General features: G+C 46.2%; 1 protein-coding gene across 1 annotated transcript in view; it reads right to left on the bottom strand.

Moving 5' to 3' along the window:
- ZFPM1 (zinc finger protein, FOG family member 1) overlaps nt 1–9,837 on the bottom strand; it is a 150,971-nt gene extending 141,134 nt beyond the window's left edge. The window contains exon 1 of the mRNA XM_089654125.1: nt 7,285–9,837. Coding sequence (XP_089510251.1) covers nt 7,285–7,324 — 40 coding nt within the window. The 5' untranslated portion in view covers nt 7,325–9,837. The remainder of the gene's footprint in view (nt 1–7,284) is intronic.
- Between the last annotated feature and the right edge of the window lie 8,802 nt (nt 9,838–18,639).

Below are 18,639 nucleotides of genomic sequence, written 5' to 3'. Positions count from 1 at the left end.
CTCTGGAAGAGCATGACATTGTGAATGGATTCATGGAATTTATTTACCCAAAAAATTAAACATATACAGCCTTATTCTACATAATTAAAAAACTAATCTTTATTTCATGATGGAATAACCTTTGGATGGTAATATATTTTCCTCAAAAAGCATTTTATTTAAAAAAAATCCGATTTAAATTAAAAAAAATCCGATTTTTTTTATTTTTTTTAAAAAATCATTGATTTTTATCCACCCTGATACTATCATTGTGCTTGTGTACTTGCTAGGCACCTACATCAACATTTCTGAAAGTTTTTCTAGTGAACTGCAGATGGATCACTATCATTAGGGTCCATCACATCATTGCTGCAAATACAAATGCATTTGCAGAAATTAGCCTGAACTTAGAGGGCACTGAAATGCCATTACCAAGGAGCACATGACAAAGAACTGCACATGACACAAAGCAGCTGATCGTCTACAAAATCTGGGAAAAGTGTCTGAAGGTTCACAGACAGCCCTCTGGGCACAAATCTAGGAGTGGGATACTTAGATGAGCCCATGATAGCTCCCAAGGAGAACACAAACTATGTAGAAGCTGGATGGTCTATTTCTAGGTTTCCTTTATAACAAGCCCCCATGCCATGCTCCATAAAATGCACCAAATAAAGCAACTGCAGGTAAGTTTAAAACTAAAAGAGCGAAAATGAGGGTTAAAAATTGCAGAAATCCATAGCAACAAGGCTTCTATTTTAACAACGTTTTTGGTACTCCACTCCTTTACGTTGCTGCGTCTCCTGTCACATGATCTCCTAACCCTGTGTAGGCAGAAGTATGCTCTACTGCAGGGGTCTCCAAACTGTGGCTCAAGGGCCAGATGTGGCCCTTTGCTACCCTTTATCCGGCCCTTGGGGCACTATTCCTCCCACTGAGACCAACAATGGGGCAATACTTCTTCACATTAAACCAATAATGGTGTACTATTCTTCCCACTAATAACAATGGTGGGGCACTACTTCTCTTACTGACCAACAACCCTGAGGCCATGTTTATTCTCTCTGATGGGGCCAAGACATTTTCTATCCTCACTGGCCCTAATCTGGCCCTCCTAAAGTCTGAAGGACAGTATACTGACCCTTTGTTTGAAAAGTTTGCAGAACCCTGCTGCAGAGGAAAGATGTCTATACTTACTGATTCACAGGGTACTCCGGTCCAGGCAAGTGATTGACTCCCAATGCTGGCTTCAGGGGAGAGGATGGACAGCTGACAACAGATGCCCCGTAGAAAGCCTATGGGTGACATCAGAGCCCAGGCATTGCAGCGATTGTTGTGACGATCTCTCCTCTCCCCTGAAGTTAGGGCAGGGAGCCAATCACGTGATCACACCAACAATGGGACACTGTACCTCCCATCGACTCCAGCGATGGGGCACTATACCTCCCATCGACTCCAGCGATGGGGCACTATACCTCCCATCGACTCCAGCGATGGGGCATTATACCTCCCATCGACTCCAGCGATGGGGCACTATACCTCCCATCGACTCCAGCGATGGGGCACTATACCTCCCATCGACTCCAGCGATGGGGCACTATACCTCCCATCGACTCCAGCGATGGGGCACTATACCTCCCATCGACTCCAGCGATGGGGCACTATACCTCCCATCGACTCCAGAGATGGGGCACTATACCTCCCATCGACTCCAGAGATGGGGCACTATACCTCCCATCGACTCCAGAGATGGGGCACTATACCTCCCATCGACTCCAGAGATGGGGCACTATACCTCCCATCGACTCCAGAGATGGGGCACTATACCTCCCATCGACTCCAGAGATGGGGCACTATACCTCCCATCGACGCCAGAGATGGGGCACTATACCTCCCATAGACACCAGAGAGGATGGACAGCTGACAACAGATGCCCCGTAGAAAGCCTATGGGTGACATCAGAGCCCAGGCACTGCAGCCATTGTTGTGACGATCTCTCCTCTCCCCTGAAGTTAGCGCAGGGAGCCGATCACGTGATCACACCAACAATGGGACACTGTACCTCCCATCGACACCAGCGATGGGGCACTATACCTCCCATCGACACCAGCGATGGGGCACTATACCTCCCATCGACACCAGCGATGGGGCACTATACCTCCCATCGACACCAGCGATGGGGCACTATACCTCCCATCGACACCAGCGATGGAGCACTATACCTCCCATCGACACCAGCGATGGGGCACTATACCTCCCATCGACACCAGCGATGGGGCACCATACCTCCCATCGACACCAGCGATGGGGCACCATACCTCCCATCGACACCAGCGATGGGGCACCATACCTCCCATCGACACCAGCGATGGGGCACCATACCTCCCATCGACACCAGCGATGGGGCACCATACCTCCCATCGACACCAGCGATGGGGCACCATACCTCCCATCGACACCAGCGATGGGGCACCATACCTCCCATCGACACCAGCGATGGGGCACTATACCTCCAATCGACACTAGGGTAATTTTTTTTTTTTTTAACTCCCACTGACCACCAGGGCAGTTTACACCCACCAATGCCAGGGAATTTTCTACTCCCACTGGCCACATTCCGGCCCCCCTAAAGTTCGAGGGCCAGTAAACTGGCCCTTTATTTTGAAAGTTTGGAGAACCCTGCTCTACTTTACCCTAAGGCTTCAATCAGTCTTGAAGCTTGCTGCTTCTTTCCCAACACTACCCACCAATAGGGAGCAGACTACAGAAGAGAGGGTCAAGTTTTGTAAATGCTCCAAGATACTGTCCTCACAAGAAGAGTACCGGGCAGCCATCTTGTTCCTTTTCCAAGGTGGACATACATGGGCCTGCCTGTAACCCAGGAAAGTTCATGTAGCGTGATATATCTGAGCTACTGTTCTCATGAGGAGAGCACTTGGTATCTATTTTGGTTCTCTCCAGGATAGACACATATCCACCTGTCCCAACAAATACAGATCAACACAGAGATAGGAACATATATGCAGAACTATGCACATGTTCGAAGATACTGTTCACACAAGAAGAACACTCGGCAGCCATCTTGGTTTTTCCAAGGGTGGACACACATGTTCCTGCGAAGCATGGATCAATACAGAGATAGGAAAGATCATGTAGAACTATATGCAAGTTCTGAGATACCATCCTCAGAAGAAGAGAACTGGACACCTATATTGGTTCTTTTCCAGGCTGGACATACATGGGCTTGCCTGTGACACAAATAGATCTATACAGAGACAAAGTTCAAGTAAAACTATGTGCATGCTCCAAGAACTGTTCATAATAAGAGCCCTGAGTACCTATCTTGATTTTTTTTCCCGGGCTAGACATTCATTGGCCTGACACACATACAGATATATGAAAGTTTATGTTCAGCTATGTGCAAGTTCTAAAATATTGTCCTCCAAAGAAGAGCACTGGGCACTCATCTTGGTTCCTTCCCAGGTTGGGCACACTTAGGCCTGACTGTGACACATATGGGTCAATACAGAGACAGGAAAGTTCATGTAGAACAATGTGCAAGTTCTTTGATACTGTCCTCACAAAAAGAGCACTGGGTACCTATCTTGGTTCTCTTCAGGTTGGACATATATCCACCTGCCACAACACATATGGATCAAAACAGAGATAGAAAAGTACATGTAGAACTATGCACATGTTCTGAGATACTGTTCACACAAGAAGAATACTGGACACCTATCTTGGTTCTTTCCAAGGTGGACACACATGGGCCTGCCTGTGAAACATGGATCAATACAGAGACAGGAAAGTTCATGTAGAACTATGTGCAAGTACAGAGATACTGTCCTCACAAAAGGAGAACTGGGCATCTATCTTGGTTCTTTCCCAGGTTGAATTCACATGGGCCTGCCTGTGAAACATGGATCAATATAGAGACAGTAAAGTTCACACTGAACTATGTGAATGCTCCAAGAAACTGTGATCATAAAATGAGCACTGGATACCCATCTCAATTCTTTCCCAGCTTAAACACACATTGGCCTTCCCCGATACATTTGGATCAATATAGAGATATGAAAGTCTATGTAGAACCATGCGGAAGTTCTGAGATATTGTTATCCTCACAAGAAGAGCACTTATCTTGGTTCCTTCCCAGGGTGGACACTCATGGGTATGCCTGTGACATATATGAACAAATACAAAGATAGGAAAGTTCATTGTAGAACCCAATTATAGTACACAAGGTGATGTTCTTCCAACAACTGATGTGAGTCAATAAAGCTTTGTGCTGGCTACAAATTTAAGAGCGTTGGCTGTCCAGTTCTTGGGATCTGTACAGCTCTGAGCTAAATTAGGACAGCTGACAAAAGAGGACATTGCCTTCAACACCAAAGATTTAGTTTTTCTTAACTGTAACAGAGGGCTGAACAAATTCCAGGAACCAGGTAGGGAATACTCCTTAAAAGTTACAGCTGGTGCCAGACGTTTGAGGTTTTCTATAGTTGTTTTGGTCAACAGCTGACTCCTATAAAAATCCTGTTGTCTCCTGGTTCAGACAGACTGGCTCCTGATCTCCATATAAATTTGTCCACCCCTGCTATAGCGTAAGTATATGCACACATATCACCTGAACACAAAGTTCTGGCCTGACCTGACACAAAATAACCATCAGTTGGAAGCATTAAAAAACAATGGGAAGGCGTCCACAGCCAAAGGGATGGATTAACACCAACACCTGTTGACTTATTGAAATGACAAGTATCTAATGTTTGTTGGCCTATTCCACCCAATCAGTAAACATCTTTTACAGATCTGACCATTGATAAGGCTAAAAACCTTGAATCTAATTACCTGCATTGGGGTTGATAAAAATAACTGACTGCTAACAGCTTGGCCTTAGAATATGTCTCTAAATGTTCTCTGAGCACATCAAAGAGACTTGTAGTTCTCAATGGAACACAAGTTCAGCGTAGTCACCACACTTGAAGTCTATGGATACCTCCTCCAACCCCATAGCTGAAGGTCTGTACCTTGTTACAACCTGCAGGTGGAAGAATAGTCTGCAGTAGCCAGATCATTGCACCTGTGAATTGCAGTTGCAGTGCTTTAAATGCTCCAATGCAAAAAATAAATAAAATAACAAATGCACATTTGTTTTTATTAAGCAATATGGGAGCTTTTTTTTCTTTTGGATTTGGACTTTAAGTAATAAGATGCCATAGCTACCTTGCACCAAACAAAAGAATATCTACTGTTACTAAAGAGATCACCAGGTGAAAATAAAGGAAAAAAAGAAAAAAACGAATGCAGCCACCACATCTAAAGACTGCTCAGAAGCAGCGTATAAAAAAATATGTTTGCTATTGGGTTTAGAAACAACTTTAAATTAGGGTTGCCACCTCATCCCTTTAAAACCGAACACATTAATTACACAGGTTCTGTGGCTGATTAGGTGGTAATTAAATTCACCTAGTGCCTTAGCGGCATTAAATTAGCCTCAGAACCTGTGTAAATACTGCAATATGTGTTCAGTTTTAAAGGGATGAGGTGGCAACCCTACTTTAAATAATCTTTGGAAGAATTTGAGGTAATACAATTTAGAGTTCATGTCAATACACTGAAAAGTGTGAGCGATGATAAACTTTTCTAAGGCCAAATATAACCAGCATGTAGGTAAAGTTTGGAACAGAATTCAAATCAGCAACAAAAATAAAGGAAGGGCTGAAAAAAAAAGATAAACGTCAAATGGCCCATTCATTCATTCTGCATAACAGATCCTCAGCCTTCATCTACATCTCCATGCAACCAAGAGCAAACATTACAAAACACACAAACTTTCTTTGAGTCCGCCATCTTGACTCCAAACGTTAGAAAAAAATTGGGGTCTGAGGAGCGTCCCATTTGTAAAAGTTCTATATTAGCATTCTTCATTACCACTGCGAATAGAGCTTTAGTATGCCAGATTCTGAGGGTTAGTATAGGTTGACATCATACATAACAACAGAGTACAAAGAGCAACCATGTGCAGTAAAGCACAGCAGCCAATCACAGCTCAACATTCAATCTTTTACTACATGGACCACCTGAAAAGCTGATCTGTGATTGGCTCTTAGGGGTTACGGCACCCTATTACTCTACTGTTAGTTATAATCTGGGAAACTTCACAATGAAACTTTTATATTCACATAATTGATAAAGTTGGAAAAAGCCACCAGGTCACCCATTGTGTGCATAGGATTTTGTGAATTTCCATAGTATAACAGGAAATGAACCCCCACAAAGCATTCCCCTATGGCCAACACCCTTCAGTATGATAAGGGTAGGAAAGAGAGAAAGAAAAAAGGAAAAAGCAACTGATACAGTTACTGAGGATTCATGGCCTTAGGGTCAGCTGACATGATAAAACATTGAAGGGATGGAGGCTAATTATCAAGCTATCAAAACGAAAGTGAGCGATCAAAATTTTAATCATACTCTGATTTTTTGGGGGTTACTGGTTTCTGGGGCATCCTCCCTCCCATGCTCAACACACAATCCCTTGAAATTGATACAAAATGATCAAAATTGACTGTTGATGATGGAGAGAAATTTTCCATCTGTTGGGTCGTTTCTTGACTCGATCTCAAATGTTTGGTGGATCTCTTGATTGCCCTGACCAGTGGCTCATGTGTGCTCATCCCAACCCAACAAAACCATTAGCCAACGCTCGTAGATTGCACTGATGTCTCAAGCAGTCAACGAACTTGGCACAGAGTATCCCACCCCAAGGCACTATGACTGTCCCCAGACACTGACTGCCCTAAAATAATTGTGTGACCACTAATGATCCTGCAAGTGGAACGTCACAGGCCGGATTTGTAGACGACCTGAGGGCAGCATTTCATTCTCCTGGGATGTGGAGTTGATCAATGGTTCTACAGGGTAGGAGATATCTTTCTACAGGGCTCCAGAATCAAAGTGGATTATAACTCCCCTAGTCTTCCAATGCCAGCCTGGACTGGGCATCCCTGTTGACTGGAATTCCAGAGTTTTATGTCTGCTGTCGGTAAAAGTTTATAACGTCCAGCAGAGAGTCATAAAACTCATAAACAAAGCAGTAATACAATAATAATAAGCACCACTGTGATGGTGACATTCTCAAACACACACATAGGCATCCAGTTCTGCTTGCTATTGAAGAACTACCAGTCCCAACGTGCCCCGAGATGCTGGAACTTGTAGGTCCCAAAATCCAACAAACGTATGTTACAATACACAGGTATAAAAAGAACTTTATTCACAGATCAATGGTAGTTGAGATTGACTTACGTTTAATCTGCCTGGGATTACGTTGTTTTCTTCTGGACATCTCTCTGTGGTGGGCAGTCAGGGTGGCAGGGAGGGGGCCTCAGGTTCTCCTCATGCCCTCAGCAGCAGTGCAGTCCGTTCAGAGGTTCAGGCGAGAAGGTTCGGCATGAACAGGGCAGCAGAGATTTCCAAAGGCAGGCTCCCCCAACCTGATATACAAACCGTGGTGGCACCCGTCAGCAAACCACAGCAAAAGCATATGTCATCAGCAGAGAGCTTCCAGCCATGAGCAATTCCTCTTTAAAGGGAAAATTCCCCCTCCTGTCTCCTGCAAGGGCAACTGCCAGACTCTTCCGGGTGGCGATTCCTCTCCAAAAGCCTCCAGCAGGAAAAATTGCTGATCAGTAATTATTGTCTACAGACTCCACCAGGGGTAGGGGATTATTGAGAGCCTACACCAGGCTTTGCCAGGGCTATCTTCCTTTCATTTAGGGGTATGAGATCCTCTCTGTCTTTTAGTAGCACCATCCATAGAAGGTGCCTCTGCCCATAGTAGGTGATTAGGCAGAAGGATAATAGTCCCAGCAGCTCTCTCTGGTTTGGTCAGCTTTCTTCCAGGGAATTTGCCCAGTTCTCTATGATCAGATCCTACAGGGAAGTAGATGTTACAGATCCTACAGAGGGTAGGTGCCCAGTCCTCTAAGATCGGATCCTGTAGAGGGTAGATTCCCAGTCCTGTGTGTTTAGACCCTGCAGGGGGTAGCTGCCCAGTCTTCTGAGATGAGATCCTGCAGGAAGATGTCCAGTCTGTGACCAGATCCTACAGGGGGTAGACATCCAGTGTGTGCCCAGATCTTAAAGGAGGATGGATATCCACAATGTGCGCAGTCCCGTGATCAGATCCTGCAGGAAGTGGTTACCCGCTCCTCAATAATCAGATCCTGTAAAGGGTAGATGCCCCCATGTGCCCAGCCTTCAATGATCAGATCCTACACTCTGGTCAGCTTCAACTCCTCAATGATAAGATCCTGTAAGAGGGTAGATCCTCCTTATGTACCAAGTCCCCTGTGACCAGACCTTGCCGGGGGTAAATGCCCATTCCCCTATAATCAAATACTATTTGGGGAAGGGGGGGGGGGAAGCCCCCTATGTACCAAGTCCCCTGTGATCAGATCCTGCAGCAGGTAGCTGCCAATACTTTAATGATCATATCCTGTATGGGGTTGATGCCCAATGTGTGTCCAGTCCCAATGGTCAGATCCTGAAAGATTTAGATGCCCCCTATGTGCCCAGTCCTCAATGATCGATTATTGTGGGACAGCAGATGTCCAGTTCTAAGAAATCAGATTCTATAGGTAGATAATGCCAAATAAGTGCCCAATCCTCAAAGATCACATCCTGTAGGGTGCCAGATACCCAGTCCTGAGTTATTCAGTCCTGTATGGGGTAGGTGCACATTCCTGGGTGATCAGGTCTTGTAGGGGGTAGGTGCCCCGTCCTGTGTGATCAGGTCTTGTAGGGGGTAGGTGATCAGGTCCTGTAGCGGGTAGGTGCTCAGTTCTGGGTGATCAGGTCCTGTATGGGGTAGGTGCCCAGTCCTGTGTGATCAGGTCCTGTATGGGTTAGGTGCCCAGTCCTGGGTGATCAGGTCCTGTATGGGGTAGGTGCCCAGTCCTGGGTGATCACGTCCTGTAGCAGGTAGGTGCCCAGTTCTGGGTAATCAGGTCCCGTAGCATGTAGGTGCTCAGTCCTTGGTGATCAGGTCCTGTATGGGGTAGGTGTCCAGTCCTGGGTGATCAGGTCCTGAATGGGTTAGGTGCCCAGTTCTGGGTGATCAAGTCTTGTAGCGGGTAGGTGCCCAGTCCTGGGTGATCAGGTCCTGAATGGGGTAGGTGCCTAGTCCTGGGTGATCGGGTCCTGTAGCGGGTAGGTGCCCAGTCCTGGGTGATCGGGTCCTCTAGAGGGTAGGTTCCCAGTCCTGGGTGATCGAGTCCTGTATGGGGCAGGTGCCCAGTCCTGGGTGATCGGGTCCTGTAGGGGGCAGGTGCCCAGTCCTGAGTGATCGGGTCCTGTATGGGGTAGGTGCCCAGTCCTGGATGATCAGATTCTGTAGGGGGTAGGTGCCCAGTCCTGGGTGATCAAATACTGTAGGGGGTAGGTGCCCAGTCCTGGGTGATCAGGTCCTAATTGGGGTAGGTGCTCCCTGTGTGCCCAGCCTCCAATGACCAGGTCCTCAGTGTCCCTTATCCCCGTGGCAGTAGCAGCGTCGCCCAGCGTGATCAGCGCTGCCAGGCTGAGTGCCCTCCCATCGTTCAGTGTGGGATCGGTGCTCCCGGAGACCTCCAGCCCGCTCTTCCCGGGCTCTCCGCTCTATAGCCGGTCAGTGAGGAGCAGCTCCGGGCTCAGCAGGTGCAGATAACGGTGCGGGGCGACAGGACGCTGAGCACACAGGGTGGGCGGGGCTCCGGGGTCCTGAACACACAAGGTGGGCGGGGCTCCGGGTTCCTCACTTTCTCAATGGAACCTGAAAATGTATCAAAGCCGCCGGAACGCAACATTCCAAACGGGGCGTGGCCGCTGGAGGGAAAGGAGGCGGAGACGCGGAGACCGCCCCCTGAGAACCCTACACCCGTAACCACCGCCCTCTGTGACGTCACGACGCAAGCAGTATGGACTAGGATAGAGGACTTTCATATTACACGCCCCCCAGAGGGCGTGCCACCACGGGGGGCGTGTTATTACGGGAGCCGGCTTTATCCAAACCTAATACATTGTAGGCAGTGCGTACAGTAGTGAATAGATCTGCTACAGGCTATGGAACTACAATTCCCAGCATGCATTGCTGGTCCCTGGAAATTGATCTTCTATTTTTACATTATTTAATTATGGATAACATTAATTAAACATCATTTAATAAAGCAGAACTAAAGGAAAGCTTATTTTAATTGAAAAAGGAGGGTTATGAACAAAATCTGGGGGGTTTTGCCATTGGGCTCCCATTGGGGAGATTTCCCTTCACTTCCTGTCTTATAGCCACAACAGGAAGTGGGAGGAAATCACCAGAACTAACGTCCCCATTGGAAGATTTCCTCTCGGTTCCTGTTTCAGTGACAACCAAAAATTTGGGATTATCACTCTTGGTGATAATGATCATCAAGCAAATAGTGAGGGTAAATCTCCGTAACGGGGACACAGACCGCAATACAAGACCAACAGGGTTTCTAATCCCTCTTCACTTTATCCAAAACTAAAAAAAAAAATGCCTTTATTTATATGTACAGCATTATGGACACTTTCAGATCCCTTATTTATATCATACAATGCATGGGAGATATTCTCAAACCAAAAAATGCATTTAAAGCACAAAAACTTTCATTGAAATATATTTCTAAATTGCTACAAAGGATATCCACAAGCCCAGATATTACCTTGTAAAAGTGGCAGTGACATCATCACTGTGCTGTACATAGCCTGTGCAGAGAGCAGAGCTGTGGGAGGGACCCAGCAGGCCCCAGCTACTACAGAAAACTACAGGAGGGATGGAGACAAGACCAGTCACCCTACACAAGGAGAGAGAGCAGAAGTGACCAGCCTTTATTACAGGAGGGGGCGGAGTCAAGACCAGTCACCCAGCACAAGGAGAGAGAGCAGCAGTGAGAGGTCTTTATTACAAGAGGGGGCGGAGACAAGACCAGTCACCCTACACAATGAGAGAGAGTAGCAGAGAGCGGTCTTTATTACAAGAGGGGGTGGAGACAAGACCAGTCACCCTACACAAGGAGAGAGAGCAGCAAGCTGTCTTTATTGCAGGAGGGGGCGGAGACAAGCCCAGTCATCCTACACAAGGAGACAGGGCAGCAGAGAGTGGTCTTTATTACAGGAAAGGGTGGAGACAAGACCAGTCACCCTGCACAAGGAGAGAGAGCAGTAGAGAGCGGTCTTTATAACAAGAGGGGGCGGAGACAAGACCAGTCACCCTGCACAAGGAGAGAGAGCAGCAGAGAGCGGTCTTTATAACAAGAGGGGGCGGAGACAAGACCAGTCACCCTGCACAAGGAGAGAGAGCAGCAGAGAGCGGTCTTTATTACAGGAAAGGGTGGAGACAAGACCAGTCACCCTGCACAAGGAGAGAGAGCAGCAGTGAGCGGTCTTTATTGCAGGAGGGGGCATAGAAAAGACCAGTCACCCTGCACAAGGAGAGAGAGCAGCAGAGAGTGGTCTTTATTACAGGAAAGGGTGGAGACAAGACCAGTCATCCTGCACAAGGATAGAGAGCAGCAGAGAGTGGTCTTTATTACAAGAGGGGGCGGAGACAAGACCAGTCACCCTGCACAAGGAGAGAAAGCAGCAGAGAGCGGTCTTTATTGCAGGAGGGGGCATAGAAAAGTCCAATCACCCTGCACAAGGAGAGAGAGCAGCAGTGAGCAGTCTTTATTGCAGGAGGTTTCACACTGCACAGATCTGGAAGAAATACACATTGAAATTCAAGAAGTAGAAACATGACAAATGTATTAAGGGGATTAGGGGACGGGGACAGAGTGGAATCACCTAAAAACAGGAAGTGCCTGAATAAGGGCCTTCATGGCAGGATCACCAGAAATAAGTTTAAAGAAAGCTGCAGACTTACAAGGATTGAAAATAACTTTTGAAATGATATGAATGTGTTCAAGAAGAACACCGGGTATAATCTGTATTGTATTGTAACAATGTAAGTCTGTATATCTCATACCTGAGGGAGAGTGCTGGTTAAGCTGACAATCAATGTAGTAGTTGCTGCTACTACAGTGATTGATGCAATCCTCTGGGTCCTGTGCTGAGCGGCTGCCCCACCACATACTGACTACAAAGGGTCGCTCACTCGGCATTGCTGCCATTCGAAGAATGCCTTGTATTTTTATCAATGAACACAAGGCATTTTCTGATAGGACGATGTTGAGAGGAGGGACAGTGATGTCACAATCAAGAGCTTCTATGAGAATTTTGTGAATGGGCTTACATGTTTTTTTGCTACGACTCTAATCATCTTTCCCTGATGTTTTGCTTCCTGATGAATTTGGGGATGTCTTAGTTTATCTGTTATAATTCTCATAATGTATAAGTGGAGAGTCCAATGTGGAGAATGTGAAGTTGGCTGGGAGTCAGGAGCTGCGAACAGCAAGAGGTGTAAGAATTGGGTATAAGGGAGCGCTTTTGGGTAGACTGACATTCCTTCATTCATACATAGGATGGATTTTCACATTAGGGCCCCTTTCAGGCGGGGATGGCTCTATTTAGATCAGTCCGCTGATCCCCCACTGATCAGAGCAGATCGGGCAATGACAGGTCTGTGTCACCCAATAACAGGAAGTGCCCGAATGAAGACACTCATGGCAGGATCACCAAGGATAATTTTAAAAAAAGCTGCAGACTTAAAAGAATTGAAAATTACTTTTGAAATGATATGAATGTATCAAAGCGGCATGATCTGTAAGTCTGCATATCTCATACCTAAGGGAGAGCACTAGGGAGAGCACTAGGGAAGCGGACAATTGCTGTAGTAGCTGCCGCTACTACAGTGATTGATCTTCCCTGCTGTCTTTTCCTTTTCTAAATAAATTATTTTAGTTCCATAAATATAGCAAATCATATATTGTATTCAACGTACAAAGAGGTACAGTATGGTGTAATAAGAAAGACAATTTAAAGAATTGTCACATTAGTAAAGCAAAACATAAAAAGCCACTTTTACACGGGGCAGAATCCTCTTGCTCAGCGAGGGGATCTGTCCACCAGGGGCGGACTGACCATTCGGGTACTCGGGCACTGCGCGAGGGCCCGGGGTAAGTAGGGGGCCCCATGAAATGACCCTGGTACCTTTTACAGGCTTTTTTGGGTGTACTTTGAGTGTGGGCAAGGACACAGGGGCCCCATGATCCCCTATTGTCCGGGGGCCCCATGACTTGTCAGTCCACCACTGCTGTGCATTGATCTCTCGCTGATCAATCCAGAGTGGGCAATGACAGGTCTGTGTCCGCTCAGTTTATGCAGAGCAGACATGGACAGAGTCCACTCCGCTCTGTGGGCAGCTGGGTTTAAAAGGACTCCGCTGTCCATGTACATCCACGTCTGATCAGATCCACCGGAAAAACTGACAGGCAGACCTGATTGGAACGATCGTGTGAAAGGGGCCTTATGCAAACAATTGCTGGTGAGCCATCCTGAAATAATCCGAAATCCTCCTGCGCTATACAAATGGACCTACTAAACCTCTTCTCTAGCTGCCAGCACCCAAAACTGATACCAAACACAGTGTGAATAACTTATGAAAGAATAGTGCAGCGCTCAAAAATGATACAAATAACAAAACAAAAAAAAAAAAAACATTCAACAGTGATAAATATTAGTGCCAACCCTTAATCAAAAACAGGAAATTAAGTGCCAAACCATGATCATAAACATATTGTGCATACATTGATAAATATTGTTTCAAAAAAATGTCCAATAAGGAAAAAACTATAATGGTGCTCACACAGTGCCACACAAATAAAACCACATAAGTGTTTAAATTAAGAACAATGTCCTTTCAGTGAAAAAATATATATTCATGCGGTGTGCAGCTGTGATGATGAATAAAGCCGTGACTGTGTCAAAACTCCTTCCATAAATGGCTAAATTGCCCCCTCACCTCCTCCTACTGACCCCGAAGGGCCAACAGGCTTGCAGGATCACCTGGATCCTTATATTTGTAATGGCCAGCAGCTTCCTTCCTTCCCTGGATCTCCTCAGTAGAATTCCAAAGAGCCCCTAGTCAGTCAGGGCAGTCCTGGGGAGTAGTAGCTCACCAAACCAGTGAGCCAAAAAGAAACTCTCTAAGTGTAGTATTAAATCCACTTGATTTTTATTTCCAAAGAGTAAAAGAGGATAACACTCACATTGCAGACAATCTTCCCTCCTCACTGATGTGTGGGTGTACTGCATGCGAATGGGACCTCTTGGGTGTAGCAAGATGGCGTCTCCCGCCGGAAATGCGTCACCACGCACCGGAACTACGGACTCGCGTACCTACGCGTTACGTCACCGTCTACTCGTGACTTCATCTGGGTAACCCATCCTGAAATTGCAACCAGTAAAAAAAAAATGGCAGCAGCTCCTAACCTAACTCATCCTCCCCTCCGGAGACACATACTTGCCTTGATCTGACGGCTGTAGATTTGCTGTTCGCTTACATCCATTGCTGTTTTTTTGCACCCAGTGCTACTTGTTTACGTAGCACAACCCCCATGGGAGCCGCTGGATTTGGGTCCCCTTTAGGCTTCTTGCACAATAGAAAGCACAGCTGGAAAAATGCTGGATAAAAAATGCTGAATGAAAAACGCTGGTAATAGCATTTTGTTGTAGCGTTTTAGTAGCATTTAGGAACATTTAGGAGTGTTAGTGTTTTGTGAGCATGTTACAGTACATGTACAGTCAGGTCCATAAATATTGGGACATCGACACAATTCTAACATTTTTGGATCTATACACCACCACAATGGATTTGAAATGAAACGGACAAGATGTGCTTTAACTGCAGACTGTCAGCTTTAATTTGAGGGTATTTACATCCAAATCAGGTGAACGGTGTAGGAATTACAAAAGTTTGCATATGTGACTCTCACTTGTTAAGGGACCAAAAGTAATGGGACAGAATAATAATCATAAATCAAACTTTCACTTTTTAATACTTGGTTGCAAATTCTTTGCAGTCAATTACAGCCTGAAGTCTGGAAGGCATAGATATCACCAGACGCTGGGTTTCATCCCTGGGGATGCTCTGCCAGGCCTCTACTGCAACTGTCTTCAAAAGTTATGAATGAACGCAGTGAGTGATCAGTATCAATCACTCATTGTTTTCATTCAGAAAAGGAAGGGGCTGATAAATGTGACATATGTACCGGACCCTTCCCCAACTCTCCATCCTGAGGGATCCTATTGTGTGCTTTCAGTTTCCGATGGGAAGGAGAGGAGGGAAGCCGGCAACACTGTGGGGTTGGGGGCATACAGAGGAGCCTGGGCAGTAGGGGGAAATTTATGGTGCACAGTGGGGGAAATTATTGTGACTGATCACATGTATGACTCTCTCTGCTTCAACCTTAAGCCAGCATGAAGGAGAGGAGAAGCCGGTTTTCAGCTGCTGCAGAGAGCCATACAGGGGATCGGTTCCAGTAATTTCCCACCCAATCTTGCCGAGCACCATCTCTGCCCACATCCAATTCACCCAGCTGCCTGGTCCCCCCTGCTGGCCTGGGCCCTGTACAGGAGGACTGGTGGTACCCTCTTATCCATGGCCCTGCTCACACCCTGACTTCTAGCAAGCCTCTAGCTGTACTAAATAAACAATCTACCCTAGAGGGGCATCTATCCAGTGTTGGTTGTTTATGTCCAATGCTGCAAGTCTTCACTTCCCTAGCACAGGCTTCTATGGAATCATCTCCAATCTTCTCTGACCTGGGGACACGGCCTATATAAGTCTTTGAGGCAATAATTCCAATGTGGCCAGGACACCGAAGACTTACGCTTCTGGATGTAAGCAAACAGCAAAACCACAGATGTCAGGTGGAGGTAAGTGTGTGTGTGAAGGGGGGGGGGGGTTAGGTTAGCTTAGATCAGGAGAAGGGGTCATCAAAGAAAAGTACACTCCTTCTTAGGCTCCATGCACACGGGGTGTTTTGATAAAGCTGGTAACGTTGGCTGTGTAAAGTCACATTGAAAGCATTTTTGCATTAGCGTTTAGCAGAGTTTTCCCGCGTTTTTCTGCGTTTGCGTTTTTTTTTGGTCAAAAAAAGTAAAAAAACACCGGTTTGCAATGATTTACCGTGTTTACTGCATTTTGCCATGTTTTTCAGCGTTAGAGCATTTTTACAGCTAGAAAAACTCCTCTAGAAACCCACTAGTCCTGGGTTTTTTTCTCAGCCAAAAAACATTGATTACAGTCTGTGTGTATGGACACATAGGATAACATGCTGGGGGGTTTACTGACTGTAGAAAAAAACATCAAAAGCCAAACACAGACGCTGTAAAAACGTCAAGTGTGCATAAGGACTAATTAATATTATTATACAGGACTTATATCGCGCCAACAGTTTGCTCAGCGCTTTACAATAGAACGGGAGACAATACAGCAACAATACAGTTCAATACAAGAGCAAAAGGAGGGCCCTCCTCCTTGGAGCTTACAATCTAGGAGGGAGGGGCTAGTGGTACAAAAGGTAGTAACTGTGGGGGATGGACTGGTAGAGTAGAAGATTTCATTATTAGCTGAGGGCAGGATAGGCTTCCCTGAAGAGATAGGTTTTCAGAGATCGCCTAAAAGTGAGCAGAGTACGCGATAGTCTGATAAATCGGGCTAGAGAGTTCCAGAGGATGGGGGAAGCTCTGGAAAAGTCCTGGAGATGAGCATGGGAGGAGGAAACAAGGGAGCTAGAGAGCAGGAGGTCTTGCGAGGAACGGAGAGTAAGATATGGGTGATATTTAGAGACAAGATCGGTGATGTAATTTGGGGCAGAGCTATAAATGGCTTTATACGTTATTGTTAATGTTTTGAATTGTATTCCTTGGGCAATGGGAAGCCTGTGGAGGGATTGGCAGAGAGGGGTGGCAGATACAGAACGGTTAGTAAGGTGGAAGAGTCTGGCAGCAGCATTCATGATAGACTGAAGATGGGATAGCCTGCGATTCTGTAGGCCAATGAGGAGGGAGTTACAATAGTCACGGCGAGATATAACAAGGGAGTGAATAAGTTGCTTAGTGGTTGCCGTGGTCAGGAATGGGCGTATCTTGGAGATGTTGCGGAGGTGAAGTCTACAAGATTTGGACAGTGATTGGATTTGGGGGTGAAAGGACAGATGGGAGTCTAGGATTACACCTAGTATAAATGTTACATTTTGGGTTATAAGAAGAGTTTTTTGGGAATACACTTGAAGCCAAACTGCCCCATCCAGCCTCCTCTGCAAAGTGCGTTCTCTGGCTCCAAACTGTCTGAGCCCCAACTGTAGGACACACTGTGTACAGTATGTCCAGCCTGGAAAAGAACCAATATAGGTGTCCAGTTCTCTTCTTGTGAGGGCGGTATCTCAGAACTTGCATATAGTTCTACATGAACTTTCCTGTCCAGGGGCAGACTGACCATGGGGAAACTCGGGCACTGACCGAGGGCCCGGGGTCAGTAGGGGGCCCCATGAGATGCCCCTGGTACCTTTTTCATAGGCTTTTTTGAGTTTGGGCAAGGACACAGGGGCCCCATGATCCCCTATTGCCCGGAGGCCCGATGAGTTGTCAGTCCGCCCCTGTTCCTGTCTCTGTATTCATCCATGCTTCACAGGCAGGCACATGTGTGTCCACCCTGGGAAATAACCAAGATGGGTGCTGAGTGTTCTTCTTGTGTGAACAGTATCTTTGAACATGTGCATAGTTCTACATATATGTTCCTATCTCTGTGTTGATCTGTATTTGTTGGGACAGGTGGATATGTGTCTATCATGGAGACAACCAAAATAGATACCAAGTGCTCTCCTCGTGAGAACAGTAGCTCAGATATATCACGCTACATGAACTTTCCTGGGTTACAGACAGGCCCATGTATGTCCACCTTGGAAATGGAACAAGATGGCTGCCCGGTACTCTTCTTGTGAGGACAGTATCTGGGAGCATTTACAAAACTTGACCCTCTCTTTTGTAGTCTGCTCCCTATTGGTGCGTAGTGTTGGGAAAGAAGCAGCAAGCTTCAAGCCTGATTGAAGCCTTAGGGTACAGTAGAGCAGGGGTCTCCAAACGTTCATATTCACTTTTTTCAACACACTGCTATTATTTTGAACACAACTGTATATCCTTCTATTGTAAATATATCAATCAGTGACACACAGGTGTGACCGGCCCACAACAAGCTCCTCACCTTACTTGCACCCTGCCATCACCTTATAAAACATGATTTGATGTATAAAGAAGGAGAAGGTGCCTATTAGTACATTAAGAATGTGTGTGTCACATGTGGCGTCATGCTCTTGCAATGACTGATATTATCTCCGTGAGATCTTATCTCCTCCTGCACTGTTGTTGTATATGTGGAGCTGATTCAAGACATCTTCTGGTTGCTGATGAAACAGCTTCAGAAAACTTTGCATGAGAAGATCTTATCTCTCTAGAGATTGTATCTGCCATCTGCTTCATACGCCCACCCAGTTCCTATTTCGTTAATTAAAGGTACATTATTAAACCAGTGGAGGGTGAGCGAGCTGCTGCAATTCAACCAACCTCAGGAAAATACCCGCCAGGAAATTTGCATGTACAGAGGGCGATAGGTGTGGAATGGCAGCAGGTAGTCAGCTGGTCCTGTGACCAGTCAAGGTTTTCTAACCAGTC

This window comes from Staurois parvus, unplaced genomic scaffold (assembly GCF_062004578.1).
Source record: "Staurois parvus isolate SC_StPar_1 unplaced genomic scaffold, SC_StPar_1.0 ptg000745l, whole genome shotgun sequence".
Classification (NCBI taxonomy): domain Eukaryota; kingdom Metazoa; phylum Chordata; class Amphibia; order Anura; family Ranidae; genus Staurois; species Staurois parvus.
The sequence above is the reverse complement of the archived record's forward strand: the minus strand, read 5'-3'. Positions and strand labels throughout refer to the sequence as shown.